Raw genomic sequence first — 16,010 nt, forward strand, 5'->3', positions numbered from 1 at the left:
TCGCAAAACATGTGTATACCAGCTGTGTCCATAGATATAGGTCAAAATGAGATATATAGAGCACAGTTTATTTCTGTTAATAAGTTTTGCTGCAGTACCTTAGGAAGCCGCTAGGGGGCCCACTTTCATAATAGATCTTTGTTTTCCTGACCCCTACCCACCTACCAAATATTATCGGGATTTTTTCAAGGCTTTTCGAGTTATGCATTCCACAAACAAACGGACGCACACACTCGGCCTGCTATCGTCCTAACGAAAAATGCTACGTCAACTATTTTTGAACACAACCTTTCTTTCTGCAACCGCTACTCAAATACTAAATATCATGAAAATCCATACACAGCTTCTTGAGTTATATGCTGTTGGCATGGATTTATGAACTTTCCTAATTAATTATGCAAATTAGCTGCTGATTTGCATAATTAGTATTACATTGTGTAAGTGATCACTCATTCTGTCTACATACCGAAAATCCTGATGATCCGTCAACACGTTCTCGAGTTATCCTCGTCCAAAGTTTGAAAGGAAATCAGTGCCTGCAGTTCCCAAAAAGCCGCTAGGGGGTCCAAACTCACAGCACTTACTCTCTGTCCCAAGGGCTATCTACCACTCAAAAATCATGACCACAGCATGTCCAGAACACGAAGTGTCAAAATTAAAAGTTTTGCTGCAATACTTTAGGCAGCCACTAGGGGGCCCATTATCGAACTTGACCTTCGTTTTCCTAACCCCCATCCACCTAACAAATATCATCAGGATCCATTCAAGGGTTCTCGAGTTATCTTACATACAGACAAACTCACTTACATACAAATCCCGATACAGCACCATAGGTAAGAGCCAGGTAAACCATTTTCGCACTTGACCTTCCTCTCCAAAATCGCTACACACCCACCAAGTTTCGTGTAAATCGCCCAGCTACGTTTTGACTTATGCTGCCCAAAACAAACCGCAAAAAACATACCAAGCTCGCTGCAGTACCGTAGGAAAACGCCAGGTTAACCGTTTTCGAACTTGGCATTGCTTTCGACAACCGCTACACACCTACCAAAAATCACAAAGTTCCATCCACAATTTCTCGAGTTATATGCTGTTGACCTACATACAGACCCAAGTAAAGCAAAAACATACTCTTCTTGGCGAAGAGAATAACACTTTTAACCCTCAAGCACCCGACTTTTTTTCCGACTAAAATGACCGAGTGTGGTCCAAACGGACCCCAAAATGTTTTGTTAATAAATCCTTAGTTTCAAATTATCATATCGCTAATTCCACCTCATCATCATAATTTATGCAAACAATCAGAAGGAGCACGTTTTGCACTAAACCTATTCTGACAAGAGAGGGGGATTTGAGGCCCTCAGCAACTGTTATGTCGCATAACTCATGAACGGCTAATGCTAAAGCTACGAAAGTTCATAATTTATCACAAAATATTGTTAGCGAACCTGTTTTTTTTTCAATAAAGTCAGTTAATCATTTGTTGGGGGTTGTCATGGCAACCGAATTCTGACAGACAAAAATTGCCAATTACAATATAAACAAGTTTTTTGGGTAAACAAAACTTGTTTTCTTACAATAATTAGATTCTATAAAATTCAATGTAATTTTCATGATTCAAAATTTCTAATTTATGCTATTTTTTTTGACGTCATTGGTCAAGAATTCAAGATGGCCGCCCTTGGTAACTAAATGACGTCATAATGTCGTCACAATGACACAAACGTTTTTGCTAGGATTTAGTTTTAAATGTTTATTCATCTGTGAAAGTTTCGTTGTCATAAGATAAGTATTTAAGGAGTAAGTCTCGAAAGCTTCTTTTAAAAACTGCATATTTGCCTGGGATCCGTTTGGACTGAACATGGACTTCCCTTTATAGCTTCCACAGTATTGTACCAATCTTAGTCAAAACTTAGGAGAAGGTCTAGCAGATGCTCACTGACAAAGTTACGGAAGAAATTTTTTTACAGATTAAAAATGTTCAAATGGCACTGCAAAATGTACGACTGGGGTCCAAACGGACCCCACTCGGGTGTTTGAGGGTTAAGGAATAGAGTATCACTGGATATCTCCACATGGCGAATCATAGACCATAACATTAACTAGTGTTATCATTATAACAAAGGCGCCTTAAACTGTTGTTTTTAAAGGTACACTGTACCTATTACCTATTTAAAAACTAATGATTTGTTGTTAATTATTGCAACGTAGCTGGCAAGTTAATTATATCATCAAGTTTCTTCTCGACGTATTTATATAATGTAGGTTTTATTTTATACGCATCCATCTACCGCTAAACTGACTAATAAAATGTTTTGAAATCCAACCTACATGCGCGTGTTACTAGAAAAAATCCCATGTATTTCATTCCCTTGGTTCAGCAATTAGCTTGAAGGGCACAGGGTGATGCAATGCTGCATGGATTCCTTTCTCAGAAGGTTTAGGAGCGCCCTCTGGCAGCTTGAAGGTGAAGCGCTGCAGCAGAGATGTAAAGAAGAGGAAGAGCTCCATCCTGGCTAGCTGTTCACCAAGACAGACACGTCGGCCTGGGAAGTACAAGCTTGTCATTGCAATATCAATATCGTTTGCAACTTTGTATACACTATACATTTAAATGATACATTGAATTAATTTGTATATGTATTGTTTTAATTTTTTTCTCTTTTACTCGTATAAAATAAAATTGGTTTCAGAATTGCACAGGTTTACAAATAGAGTATATTTCTGTGTTACGCTTGATACCTCCGTAAACATATTCTTATAAATTTGCGCCGAAATGCTGTACCTAGAAAAATTATCTTACCCATGGAGAAAGCAATAACCTCATTCTTCTTGAAATATTTGCCCTCGTCATTAATAAAGCGAGTGGGGTCAAACTTGTCCGGCTCCGGCCACAGATTTGGGTCATGGTGCACGGACCAGATGTTTACTGTTACCGACGTGTTCTAAGTAAGAAAACAAATAAAATGTCAATATTAGAGTGTATTGTATGATGCCAAGAAAACCTTAAAACTTGATTGTTTCATCCAAAACTAGATAATTTCGTAATTAATATTCCTGTCACAAATCCGTTTCCATGGCAACATTAAAAATGATGAACTTAATAAATTCAATTAAAATATTTGCTATTAACATTTTCTGAAAATATGCCAAGTTTGGTGGCCCTAGCATTATCCATTCATTGGCTATGCCACATTGAAGCTTGTAGAGGCATAAAAAAACCTACTGGTCTAAAAAACGTAAGTGCAAATTTGGTCCTCATTACATTTTGCATAAATTATGATAATGAGCTTGAATTATTCCCACCTGATCATGTCAACCTGGCCAACATAGATTAATGAATACTATACACATATGCAAATCAAAAAAGTCACAGAAAAACTGTTTTGTATAAAACGTAATGGGGTGAGTTTTGACCCCATTCGGTAATATACGTCACAAAAAAGGTATGGTGGTTTGAGGGTAAAGCTTCTTGTTCACATATTTTCAATGCTGCACCGATACACAGGTTTTATTGGAAAGACATATGACGACTGTGACCAGATGACGTACCTTTGGGATGTTGTACCCCCTGAATGCTGTATCGTTGCTCGTGGCGTGAGGGATGGTCATCGGCGTCACAGTTGCCAGTCGGCTCACTTCTGCCAGTGTGGCCTCCGTGAATGGCATCTATTTTCAAACATTATACGGCCAATGTTAGCATCTTTGAAATATACATTTAACGTACTTTTAAGTGAAATACATTTCATGAACAAAAAATTAGTCAGATTCAATGGAAATGTCTGTGTATTTGACTTTGCTCACATCGGTTACCGCAAGGTCACAATAAAAATATTTTTTTAACTACAAAAAATGATTTGATTTCATTAGGACTTCTGACTTGGCTACGATGTGCCATTGCCGGCTCCTGGTTAGGTCCCAGCACGCTGTCTATCTCCTGCTGTACTTTCTCCTGGATGTCCGGATGGAGGATCATGTAGAGCAGGGCCAAACGTAAGGTGATAGCTGTTGTGTCAGTTCCTCCCAGGAACAGTTGATAGACGATCTTGGACGATAAAAACATCGTTTGTTTACATTCAGACAGACAAGGACATATGGCACTGCAATCGAATTTTAGTAATTTTCTCAAACAGTGGCACATACAACTAAGCAGAGCTTGGCAGATTTCCTTTAGACTTAGATATATCTGTGCGTGTTATTCGTTACTGGCTACGCTTATTACAAATGAATTCTCAAAGACATTTGTTACAAGCTGATGCCCTTTTGTATCAACACAAATCTATTTCTAATAGTCGTAGAAGAACTTTATTACAACGAGTGAAAGAAATTTTAGATGGTAGTGGCCACTCCTACCTTTTGTATTCATGTAACTCACTTAGTGATATCAGATCTATATGTACAATGATAAGATCTAGAATCTCTGATATGTATATCCAAACCTCTCGCCATAACTTGAGTATAGATACTGGTAAGCTAAGGTTTTATAAGACCTGTAAAACAGCACATACTATGGAAAAATACTTAGAATTAGATAATTTTGATTTACGCTCGGCAATCAGCAAAATTAGAATTAGTGCCCACCCTCTTGAAATAGAGAGAGGGCGGTACAAGAGGCTATCCGTGTGTGAGAGAATGTGCAAACAGTGTACGTCAAACGTGGTGGAAGACGAAACACATTTTATGTCAAACTGCTCTCTCTATAATCAAGAAAGAAAAGAGCTGTTCGAAGAGACCATCAAATTCCACCCAAACTTCCTCACATTCACTGACAAAAAGAAATCTGTTCTCCTTCTAACATCACAAAACCCACACATAATAAAAAAGGTGGGATCTTTCGTCTTCCACTGTCTTCGAAAAAGGAGTCGAACCCATTAACCCAGGATCTAGAGTTAGATTTTACTAGCTTTAGACTAGAGTAGACACTTGTGTTTTTGTATCGTGTACATTTGTTTGAATCTTTTTATGTTAACTGCAATTAGCCCACGGGCAAGAATTTGCAATAAACTTGAATACTAAGAGAAAGAAGGTTAATGCAGTCCTCTAGACTCTTTCAGGCCCTATGGGCATGATATCGTATGTCGAAGCCTTTTGCCACCTTTTACCGGCCCTTTTCTTTCAACCTTAGTGGAGTAAGAAAAGTCGTCCTAATGGCGAAAGATCGGTGATATGGCGAAATTCAAACCCAAGACCCCAAGGCTCTGTTTGTGCCACCCAAGACAATTTTGTTTGTATTTAAAAGAAATTGTAATGTATGTTTAAAATGTCCATGGTTTTGCCATTAAAAATCTTCTACACAATGGAGATTAATGTAATGACTGGTCCCTGTACGATTCATTACCCCAACTTATATGCTGAATGCCATTTTTTTTACAAATACGTTCTCAAATGCTACGGTTGTTGAAACAGAAGTACTATTACATAATGTTATGAAGATTATATCTTACCGCGGCATGTTCCTGATCAGTAAATGTAGAGTTCTCGTCTCCCTGTCGTTTTTTAGACTCCAAGAGAAATGCGTCAATAAAATCACGGATATCATTAGGGTCAAACGTGTCTTCGTGTTCTTTGATTCTGTCCCTAATGTGGTTAATGAGTTTTGCCTGGTTCCGTTTAAGTTCTTGAAACGGCTTCCGAACTCCTGGCAGGATCCTCATTGGACGAACAACTTGCGCAAATATCACTGCAAAGCTTCGAGAGAATACTCCATTTATTGCCTTTAGAAGATCTTTGAATGCCGTGTCGTCATACTCATAACGGCGGCCGAACACAATTGAACAGATGACGTTAGAAACAGCATTCTGCATCATCTGAGAGATACAAAAGGCTCGGCTTTCTGTTTTGCAGATCTCATCACCGAGACCTCGTGCCTCTTCGAGAATCTTCCCCTCAAGACTTCTCTTCCCAACTCCGAAGTCACGCAGACTCATCATGGCAAACTTACGGTGTTCCTTCAACTTGGGACCATAAGGTTCAGCAGCTATTCCTGAAGGTGAAAATAGAAGAAACTTAGAGAGACCAAGACAACAGCTAAGAATCGCCATGCTTTGAAACGGTTAATATTAAAACTTACATGATTAACAAAGCCATTGTGTTGACCTACCGTGTGTCTTTCCATCTGGAGTCCTCATTGCTTGATTCGGCGAACGGCTTGAGAAGTTCTCCGCGTTCTTCACCAGTGCCTCGTGGATGGCGGCGTAACCGTTCAGAACTACCGTCCGCGAGGGTCCAAAATACACGGTAAACACGTCACCGTACTTCTTTGACCAGTCAGTGTAGACTATCGGAAGAGCACCCTGTTGATGATACAACCCATGTCAACACTTGGGTTTTAGTTGAAGTTTATGGCGAGGGACAATAATTTGCTCTCAGAATATTGAGAATTTCTGTTTTAAGTCTGTTTACTATTCATTATCAACATCAAGGGAAGAAGCTAACTTTATTTTATAATTTTTTGATGATATAGATGTGGGCATACTGAAGCCTGGTTAGATGTAAAATTCTGCGATGGCTAGAGATTTGTCTCAAAGTATAACGGCCAGTTAGCTATAGTGCCATGATATTATATCATATCATATTGAATATTTTTGCACAACCAGAACTAGCAAAATGATGAAATTATTTTTTTTTAGAAAATATCAAATTACATTATGACATAATTATAACATGATTGAAGACTGTTAACAGAATATCAACAATTAGTGTTCACATTGTGAATTTTAATGATCGTTAAAGTATGTAAGCGGAGCAAATGCGCTGTTGTAGAAAATACAAAAAACACTTCAATTGTATGACGTTGTAAGTGAAGTGTAAGTATTTTCGAAATTCTTGAGAAAAATATTGTGCGATAATATCTAACATGTATTTGCAGGGACACAGATGCAGACACAGAAAAAAAATAAATGTATGTTCGGCAAGTTAGGAATAACTTAAAATTGAACAAAACTCCATGTAAATGTCATTTTGTTTGTTGGAAACTTTGTTTATGCATAGAATCGGAAGTCGGCTTGCTGGCCACTTATCATTCAGTCCAATGGTATTATATTGGAATGGAGTATTATGAAAGTAATTTTAAGTGTTTTCATAGCTCGATATTATTTTTAGGTCCGTGAGAATCCTATGTTCGAATAGCTCGGTTCGAAGTATTAACATTACGCGTAGATGTGTTTGAATAATATCAACACCAAATCGACCATGCAGATGTTTGTGAATTATAATCCTCTTTATTTTCCCAGTCCAATTCTACAGACATGTTTAAGTTAAGTTTTTAGTTTTTCACAGAATGTACCAAATTACAACATACTCAGGCGGCAGTTATTCCAAAAGATCGAATTCATTACATTTGAAGACAACGCGTTAGAAGGTATCCATGACATCTGTATATAGAGGAAGTTGTCTTGGAGCATCTAACAAGTTAGGTAACTGTTACCAAAGCGATTTTTTGTTATTTGGATACCTAACCATCATCGCATCTTCATTCGAAAAAAACTATTGGTCTTCAATCTGGAAGTTACCAAACGAACAACCGGGAGTTGCAGTTTTTTAATGAAGGTGGACGTTCATCGGGGAAATCGACAGTCATATCTTATTATCACGTAAGAACCTGCTTAGAAAAACAGGTTTTCCTAGAATAGTGTTGTACAAGGTTAATGTCCAGGCAGATCTTGCGGTGGTGTTTAGCCGGAAGAGGAGTTTGAATGGCCACCCCGAATGTTTAAGCACTGTACTGTCTCTATTTTGAATGCATTAAAACCATGGTTTGGTTCATCAGGCGATGGAAATCGGATGACGCGGAATAATAAAAGAAACGGATTTGCTGGCCGACCAGCTGCCCCTGCCCAGTTATTTAGATTATATAACCAACTGGCAATCTATGTTTATCTAAAACAATCCCCAAGCAATACAGGTAGGAGGATAACAGGGCACTTTTGGCCTGTTAGCACAACCTGCGCTCAAAGTTCAACTCGTACTGATGTCAGGGGTCAAACCGTGAGAATACACTGGAAGTCTAGAAGCCTAAGCGTTTTGACATCCGAAAATACCACGTAAACATTTGCTTTGTCATACAAAAAGAAATTGAAAACGGTGATTACTCATGAACGCGATAAAATATTGCAAATATCATTGATTGTTGGAACCTTTATGTATTTACTAGAAGTACAAATAGTCCTACAGGCCGCTTTTTATTGAGGTCATGAGAGGTAAGGGTCAGATAAAATATAACAGACTATGAGATACAGATAACATCGGTTCGTACTAAATCTATTAAAGCATATCATTACATATACATGGTACAAGGATATATAGTATATGGACAGCTCAGGAGTCCTCTTTGTCCGTTTGTTTTGGTAATTTCTACTACTTCAAGAGTTTCATAATAAATGAGGTAAGATTTGGAGCTGTACGTGTGTCTGGTGGTAGGTTGTTTCACACAATTAGTAAACGGTAAGCTGTCGATCTTCTAAAGGTCTCTCGTTTAGTTTTCTAGACCACCAGCTGACTGCCTGTACTTTGTTCGGTTCTCCGTGTCCTTCTTTTAAGTGTAATGTTAGACTTTACTGATTAAAAATTTGAAACTAAAGATCTATTTGTATTTACACATGAGTTAACCGTATTTACACATGAAGTAACCGTAAAAATTCAACGTTCTTTTATTTTCGCCAATAAACCATCCACTGTATTTTTGTACTAGTACTGAACACTTACCTTGATCAGACTTATGGCGTTCCCGACAATCGGCAGTCCTCTCGGTCCTGGTGGCAGATTTCTCGGCCGCCCACACAGTACAAGTGTAGTGATGACACACAGAACGGATAGTAATATCACCTGTAGGCTCCCAAAGGCGGGATAAATGTAGCTCAAAATCGACATAGCTTTACTAACGTCTAACATATATCGTCAGGTAAAATCCAAACTAATAATACCGAACGTACATCCGGGCTGTAAATGGGAAAATAACAGCCTTTAGTCTCACGCTTTAGCTGCGTTTGCTTTGCTGCCCTGGATTGTTCCAACAATTTAGGTAAGCAGTCCCTTTGAGTAATAATGTAAGGTATATTAAATGTCCTGGTGTAAAGTTATTTATTGAAGATGTTTTCAACATTGTATTCTTTATCACGAAAATCAAACGTGTGAAAAGTATATTGATCTTACTTTTGGTTAGTAAACATAAAAGGAATCAAAAGTCAAACTAACCCCAGGTCACATATATTAGACTTTCCGGATAACCATATCTTGTCAGTGATCAGCACATTGTTGACAGAAACAGCATGTTGACCACATAGCGAGTGGACTTTAACCTGCGGATCCTCCCCCTTTTCATATTAGACTGACCTTATCAAATGGGTGGCATCTTTGGGGCCCTGTGGAAAGACGCATCCCAGAGGCCCTTCAGCGAGGCTAATTAATATTCATGAGCGTCATTTTCGTCTGCTACCACGCGGAAGTGCTTTGTCTTGCTGTTTTTGGCTGTTTTCGGTGGAAAATTTTAGTATTTAACGTAAAAATGCCGCAATTCATCGTATCGGAGATTCACCCCGAATGTAGCTCTGATGCTGTCAGATTACATAAGCATTGTTGTAGTGTTCATACTATCATTTCAATATGTGTCAGATACTATAATACAAGAAGTTTGTCAAAATAATTTGTTTTATTGCCTTATTGCCCTTGTTTCTCATTATTGATGACCTTGGGTAACATTTCTTTGACGTTTTCAAATAGTAGAGACTTTTAGCTTTCTAGTGATGTATAACTTTTTAGGGTTACGTGGGAGAAAAGTAACTTTAAAAGGGCAAAGTAAAAGAAGTCCACATTCTTTCTATATTGTAAAAAATGCCCAGCACAGGGAGGGTGTACAAAAGTTACCTTATAACGTACAGTACGGTATACTGAACAATGCATTCTTCTCTAATGTAATACTTCAAAGACCTTTGAAAGTGTTGCATCAGCGTTTAATTTGTTTGACCTGTAAGACAATATGAGCTGAAATTCTTGATATCTGAAAGTGACGATGTTGATATATATTTGGTTAAAGTGGGGTCACACGTGCGTATAGATTTAAGTTCGTATGAGGCGTACATGGGAGTATTTGCCTCCACCAGCCTCCACAGGTCGTTGGAAAAATAATAGAAATTGGACAAACGTAGACAGATAGCATGTCAGACGAGTTAGCTTGGTCGCTAACCATGCTTCTCGGTCAGCTAACTCGTCTGGCATGTTTTGCATCTATATTTGTCCAATTCGTACTATTTGTCCCGCGACCTGTGGAGCCTGGTAGAGACTAAGAGCTTCATACGCACCTCAAACGGGCTCGAATATATACGCATGTGTGACCCCAGCTTAACAGATAACACATTGCAAACATATGCTAATAGCCCCTCACATAAGGCGAAAATCGATCGGACGACGAGTCTGCGAGCTCTAAATTACGAGGAGGCATGACCCTGACGAGAACGGGGGAAGTCTGCCATGTCTTCGTCGGCATTAGGGCCATGCCTCCTCGTAATTTAGAGCTCGCAGACTCGTCGTCTGATCAAATTTCACCTGATGTGAGGGGGGAATAAGGACGGCGCTCTCGACGCGATCTCTCTGAGACCCAATATTTTACACATCGCTCAACGAATTGCATAAAAACGATTTTTTTAAACTGAGTGCGTTTTGTCGTCCTCTCGGTTACACTTTTACATTTTGTATCGTATAATTAGAATGGAAGTTAAGGTTGCACATATCCCACGTAGGACTAACCTCTGTGCTGTCTTCGTACGGGGCCCGTTTTTATTTGTTATTATCTTTTCTTGTGGGAGGGGGGCGGTCGCGATTTTCAACGTTGGCTTGGTTATCTTGTGCCGGGAAAGGGAGTTTGCTGTGGAGGCGAGTTTCGCCATCGTCTCACGGCAGACTCCTGCTCAAGGTAGGTGTTCAGTACTACCGGAACATTATAGCGGAAGGTTTATTGACTCAAATAAAAGACCATTGAATTTTTACGGTTACTTACAATGTATACCATGTATAAATACAAATAGATCTTTATATTCTAACCATGCCCCTTAAATAAAACCCAAACCAGCCCCGTCCAAAGACTGCAACGGAGGCTAAACATAGGTCGCAGTCCGATCGTCTTGTCAGCATAACATTTAACCTCGTCTGTATATTTTGTATGTGATACATGTCAACATCCAGTCTATTTAACCCATTGTCATAATACAATGGCATGAGCTATTTTGATGTTTGGTGTTAAACTTTTCCACACCAAAGTATCTGAAAATGAAATGGAGACATGAACATTTTAAATCTACAAACAACACTCTGATGTCAAGTGACCTGCTGAAGCGAATCCATGATGCCTCTCAAAGGTGCGATCATGTATTTAAGGTCCTTACGGAGGGCCAACCTGTTGCAAACTAATGGCCTATAATTCTACTACATGAGCCTTTATGGCAGTCGTAACGTTGATTATTTGCCATGTGTGCCACAACGATACATCCCCTGGAAATTGAATATATTCAACTTTTATACCCTGTAACATCTGTTGATACATCTTTCTTGGTTCATCAAACTATATCGATCCTGGGTGTCGTTACATGATAATTAATGTTCAGAAGAAAATCAAATCAGAAAGGACACTGGCCCACCTCAACCAACTTCAAACCTCAAACAAAGAACTATATCGATTACACCATGAGTATTGTTGTTACATATCAAATTGTAATTTGATATAGAGTGTAATGTGTTAATTTCAGTGCATTAAATGGTAATATATTGTTTCCATATGAAAGCACATAGGATCATATTTTTATCTGACAGATAAGGAACGTTTTCCATTGTATGTTTCATAGCCGTTGTGCCTTTCTTTGGCCCACCTATTTTATTGGACATTGATTAATATATTCTACACATCATTTTTAATAATGGAGAAGCGGTTTTTGTTCAATCATTGCATGAAGGTTTCGTTGAAAACTAATGTGTGCACACAAACTAGTTGCATATTCTCACTTCATACTGACGGTGTTCTTTACTCTCTATAAAAATCTGATTTTGTATATATATATTCTTGTAATGCACTTTGTTTTGACTACATGAACATGTTTGAGTGTGTTGTAACCGCATTCTGTAATAAAAAAAAGTTGAAATGAAAGAGGACGTGACTTCTATTTATTAGTTTTGACGTCAGCTTCCAATGATGTAACACTAACATATAAAGACCAGAAGTATATTAGACTTAGCTCCTGTTTATTCTGATATAAACCCACCGGTCTAGCTTAAAAAGAAAACCAGTTAGCTTCTTGACTTGTCCCTGAGAGTCCTCCGCAAGATCTTCCCACTGGCAGACTTTGGGATTTCATTCACGAACTCAACTCCGCCGCGTAACTTCTTGAATGGTGCCACTTTGCCTAAAAAATAACAGGAAATGTGTCATATTGGAAAATGGGTGGGGTGGTGTCTAAAAATTTAAACATAGTAATGAGTTGAGTAATAAGTAGATATTCTCTGCAAAAACAACACTATAGCTTCGATAACTGCTATAATATCACTATACAAAACAGCATACAAGACTAGGTAAAGTCCTACTCGTCGAAGGACTTTATATGACTATGTTGCTATTTTCTGTAATGCTACGAGAAAAAAGATCAAGTACAATGATAAATGATATGTTATTTTGTTCAATTTTAAGACTGTTTCAAAACACAATATGTCACTTTGACTATGAAAAAACACTCATTCTGGATTCCTGCCCATATCTCCTAAATGCTTTACCCGATCAACATTACATTTTTATACAGTACATACCAAAGCGAAATGAATATGCGAAAAGCGTCCCTCGGAACTAGTTTAATTACACTATAATCATAGAATTATATATGATTAAATATATCGTGATAGGCATTATACATAATTATATATAAAATACATTTCACTATTAAACAAAATTGTATATAACCCATTTCACCATTTAACTTGACGTTTAAACATATTCAACACGGCCCCAACAGTACCTGCGACATAGTCTACGATCTCCTGCTCCGTGACGTCATCTGTCTTCTTGACGACGAACGCTTTGGGCACCTCCCCGGCCTCCTCATCGGCTAGCCCGATAACGGCCACGTCCTGCACCCCGGGATGGCCGAGCAGAACAGCCTCTAGATCTGCAGGTGCGACCTGTAATGGTAAACTATTATCATTAATACTATTGTTGTTATACCCCTGCCTGCTCATTTATCAGCCTGATAACGGCCACGTCCTGCACCCCGGGATGGCCGAGCAGAACAGCCTCTAGATCTGCAGGTGCGACATGTAATGGAGAACTATTATCAATAATACTATTGTTGTTATACCCCGCCTGCTCATTTATCAGCCCGATAACGGCCACGTCCTGCCCCCCGAGATAGCCGAGCAGAACAGCCTCTAGATCTGCAGGTGCGACCTGTAATGAACTATTATCATTAATACTATTGTTGTTATACCCCACCTGCTCATTTATCAGCCCGATAACGGCCACATCCTGCACCCCGGGATGGCCGAGCAGAACAGCCTCTAGATCTTCAGGTGCGACCTGTTATGGAGAACTATTATTATTAATACTATTGTTGTTATACCCCCACCTGCTCATTTATCAGCCCGATAACGGCCACATCCTGCACCCCGGGATGGCCGAGCAGAACAGCCCCTAGATCTGCAGGTGCGACCTATAATGGTAAACTATTATCATTAATACTATTGTTGTTATACCCCCCGCCTGCTCATTTATCAGCCCGATAACGGCCACGTCCTGCACACCGGGATGGCCGAGCAGAACAGCCTCTAGATCTGCAGGTGCGACATGTAATGGAGAACTATTATTGTTTATTGTTTATTGTTTATTAACTCCTTTAGTTGTTAGCATTCAATGCAACAACTAATCTTCCAGGAGTAATACACATAATACATGGACACATACAGTTTGCAACATACACACATACAACATGTCAATAAAAATCATTAAACAAAACGCATGTGCCTTATCCAAAAATCGTCAAGCCCCTCATGTGTCTTTAGCTAAGTCTCGCATATGTTTCACCAGCTGCCGTCTGAAAATCCTGGATGTGTTCGCAGTTTGCAGCTCATGTGATAGTTTGTTCCAATCTGTTGCTGCTCTATAAGTGAAGGATTTTTTCCTGCACCCCGGGATGGCCGAGCAGAACAGCCCCTAGATCTGCAGGTGCGACCTATAATGGTAAACTATTATCATTAATACTATTGTTGTTATACCCCCCGCCTGCTCATTTATCAGCCCGATAACGGCCACGTCCTGCACACCGGGATGGCCGAGCAGAACAGCCTCTAGATCTGCAGGTGCGACATGTAATGGAGAACTATTATCATTAATACTATTGTTGTTATACCCCCGCCTGCTCATTTATCAGCCCGATAACGGCCACATCCTGCACCCCGGGATGGCCGAGCAGAACAGCCTCTAGATCTGCAGGTGCGACCTGTTATGGAGAACTATTATTATTAATACTATTGTTGTTATACCCCCGCCTGCTCATTTATCAGCCCGATAACGGCCACATCCTGCACCCCGGGATGGCCGAGCAGAACAGCCCCTAGATCTGCAGGTGCGACCTGTAATAGAGAACTATTATCATTAATACTATTGTTATACCGCATGACCTTATGCTGTGTCTACATGTATTGGAGGGTTGTCGGCAGGTAACTGGCTAGAACTGGATTCAGCACGATTAGATATAACGTATAATGGTCAGGGTTGTTGATTTTGTGGTGCTTTCTTTAATGACACCGGCATTTTCTGACCACTGCGTTTGCATTTTTATGGAACGTAGCTTAAGTCTTCATAGATGTATTATATTTAATCAAAGGTACTATATACTTATATGGTAATGCACATTTTATAAATCGGCAGAATATTTCCGGACTGTCAAAAATTCTTGATCGACGATTCACTGAAATTCGAATAGCTGTATCCATGGCCGCGCCTTTACAAAAGTATGATGATGTTTATACTTATCTGTACGATTTCAATTATATAAATTTACCTTACCCGATGGAACATAAATGGGGCTGTCTATCATAATAAAGCAGCCACGCATTTTGTTATTTAAATTACTTAAAATAACCTTTATAATAATTACAGAAAACACGACATTATATACAGATTTGTAACCTTATAAAGCAAGTTTCTCTGGTATTCTGTTCTAGAATTTGTTTAAGGAGTAATTGCATTTGCTATACCGTGTATCAGGAACAGGTTAAATACGAAAAAAATACCTGCAGTCCTTTATACTTGATAAGCTCCTTCAGACGATCTACGATGAAGAAGTATCCCTTGTCGTCATAATGTCCGATATCACCTGAAGAAAAATATATTCTTCCAGCATGTCTATTGTAAAAGTTAATGACATTATATAGATATAAGATTCCAAGTTCCTATTTTAATTACGTTGCTGACAAATATTTTATAAAGACATGGCTTGATTTTTTCTACCTTAGACATGTTTAAATAGGACAGAAGAAATTGACGCCTTTGCACTGTTTACGCTTTTAAAAACTTTTAATGAACATACAACAGGCCCTGACTTCAACTGACCTGTGTGGAACCAGCCGTCAGCATCAATACACCCCGCCGTTGCTTCAGGGTTGTTCAGGTAGCCTTTCATGACCTGCGGTCCACGGACACAGATTTCGCCGTCTTGTCCCTCTCCAAGAGCTTCCTCAGTCTCTGTATGAATCACCTGTTAAAAAAATCACAATTAGCCGTCTCAAAATTCAAAAGAGCATATTTAACATTGATACACTGTTATCCATTATTACTTAGCTGGTACAAGTCATAAATGAAAAAAAAAAACGAGAAAACGAAAAACGGACTCAATGTAGAGGAGAGAGGGCAGTTATTATTATGATAAAGACATAGTAATGAGATGTTGTGATATTTCCTCTGCCACTTCAACCTTTTTTGCGTCGACCCCTGTCTTCACTTTTTGCCCAAAGAACCCGTGTCTGCTATTTTAACATACTGT

The 16,010-nt window shown here is 39.0% G+C and overlaps 3 protein-coding genes across 3 annotated transcripts in view; all 3 read right to left on the bottom strand.

The window, feature by feature from the left end:
* Window positions 1-2,364: 2,364 nt before the first annotated feature.
* LOC118422906 (cytochrome P450 2U1-like) lies at window positions 2,365-3,612 on the bottom strand. Its single transcript, XM_035830754.1, has 3 exons — window positions 3,553-3,612; window positions 2,804-2,945; window positions 2,365-2,546 (listed from the first exon to the last, which is right to left on the bottom strand). The coding sequence occupies exons 1-3, from the start codon at window positions 3,610-3,612 to the stop codon at window positions 2,365-2,367; spliced, it is 384 nt and encodes a 127-aa protein (XP_035686647.1).
* Window positions 3,613-5,040: 1,428 nt separating this feature from the next.
* Window positions 5,041-8,868, bottom strand: LOC118422907 (cytochrome P450 2B11-like). Its single transcript, XM_035830755.1, has 4 exons — window positions 8,704-8,868; window positions 6,101-6,293; window positions 5,855-5,983; window positions 5,041-5,057 (listed from the first exon to the last, which is right to left on the bottom strand). The coding sequence occupies exons 1-4, from the start codon at window positions 8,866-8,868 to the stop codon at window positions 5,041-5,043; spliced, it is 504 nt and encodes a 167-aa protein (XP_035686648.1).
* A 3,347-nt stretch (window positions 8,869-12,215) lies between these two features.
* The window catches only part of LOC118422909 (4-coumarate--CoA ligase 1-like), a 7,553-nt gene continuing 3,758 nt past the window's right edge, over window positions 12,216-16,010 (bottom strand). Inside the window, exons 6-9 of the mRNA XM_035830756.1 lie at window positions 15,581-15,725; window positions 15,262-15,344; window positions 12,990-13,152; window positions 12,216-12,386 (exon numbers count right to left, since the gene is read on the bottom strand). Of these exons, the coding sequence (XP_035686649.1) occupies window positions 12,271-12,386; window positions 12,990-13,152; window positions 15,262-15,344; window positions 15,581-15,725 (507 nt within the window). The 3' untranslated portion in view covers window positions 12,216-12,270. The remainder of the gene's footprint in view (window positions 12,387-12,989; window positions 13,153-15,261; window positions 15,345-15,580; window positions 15,726-16,010) is intronic.

The sequence above is a fragment of the Branchiostoma floridae genome, chromosome 9 (genome assembly GCF_000003815.2).
Source record: "Branchiostoma floridae strain S238N-H82 chromosome 9, Bfl_VNyyK, whole genome shotgun sequence".
NCBI lineage: Eukaryota > Metazoa > Chordata > Leptocardii > Amphioxiformes > Branchiostomatidae > Branchiostoma > Branchiostoma floridae.